The sequence below is a fragment of the Buceros rhinoceros genome, unplaced genomic scaffold (assembly GCF_000710305.1).
Source record: "Buceros rhinoceros silvestris isolate BGI_N320 unplaced genomic scaffold, ASM71030v1 scaffold8037, whole genome shotgun sequence".
Taxonomy (NCBI): domain Eukaryota; kingdom Metazoa; phylum Chordata; class Aves; order Bucerotiformes; family Bucerotidae; genus Buceros; species Buceros rhinoceros.
This window is the reverse complement of record NW_010423888.1, coordinates 330-647: the sequence shown is the minus strand read 5'-3', so window position 1 is coordinate 647 and position 318 is coordinate 330. Positions and strand designations below refer to the sequence as shown.

At 42.5% G+C, this 318-nt stretch overlaps 1 protein-coding gene across 1 annotated transcript in view; it reads right to left on the bottom strand.

The window, feature by feature from the left end:
- SLC7A6OS (solute carrier family 7, member 6 opposite strand) overlaps positions 1-97 on the bottom strand; it is a gene marked incomplete at its 5' end in the record, with an annotated part of 4,060 nt that extends 3,963 nt beyond the window's left edge. The window contains one exon of the mRNA XM_010140586.1: positions 7-97. Within this exon, the coding sequence (XP_010138888.1) occupies positions 7-97 (91 nt within the window). The remainder of the gene's footprint in view (positions 1-6) is intronic.
- Positions 98-318: the final 221 nt, after the last annotated feature.

Sequence of the window (318 nt, the reverse complement as noted above, 5' to 3'; positions counted from 1 at the left end):
AAGAGCGGAGTTCCTGAATGATTCGCTGAGTGTGCAGGCTCTGAGCTGCTCTGTCTTGAGCGATCACTTCTTGAACATATTTCTGAACCGGTTCATTCTGGATAGAGGAACAAAAAGGAGGAGGAGCATCACAACACCATCAACACAGTAAGTCATACTCCTTCCTCAAGGTAATGATGATTCACTACTAGTGCTGGTGGTTTCTCTTTGAGGACTGTGGTACCAGTGTTCCTGATAATGTTCACCTAACTCCTACTACTGCTTTAAGCAAAGCAACTGTCATAATATTCTCTTTATATGGGGAAAAAAGTATAAGGT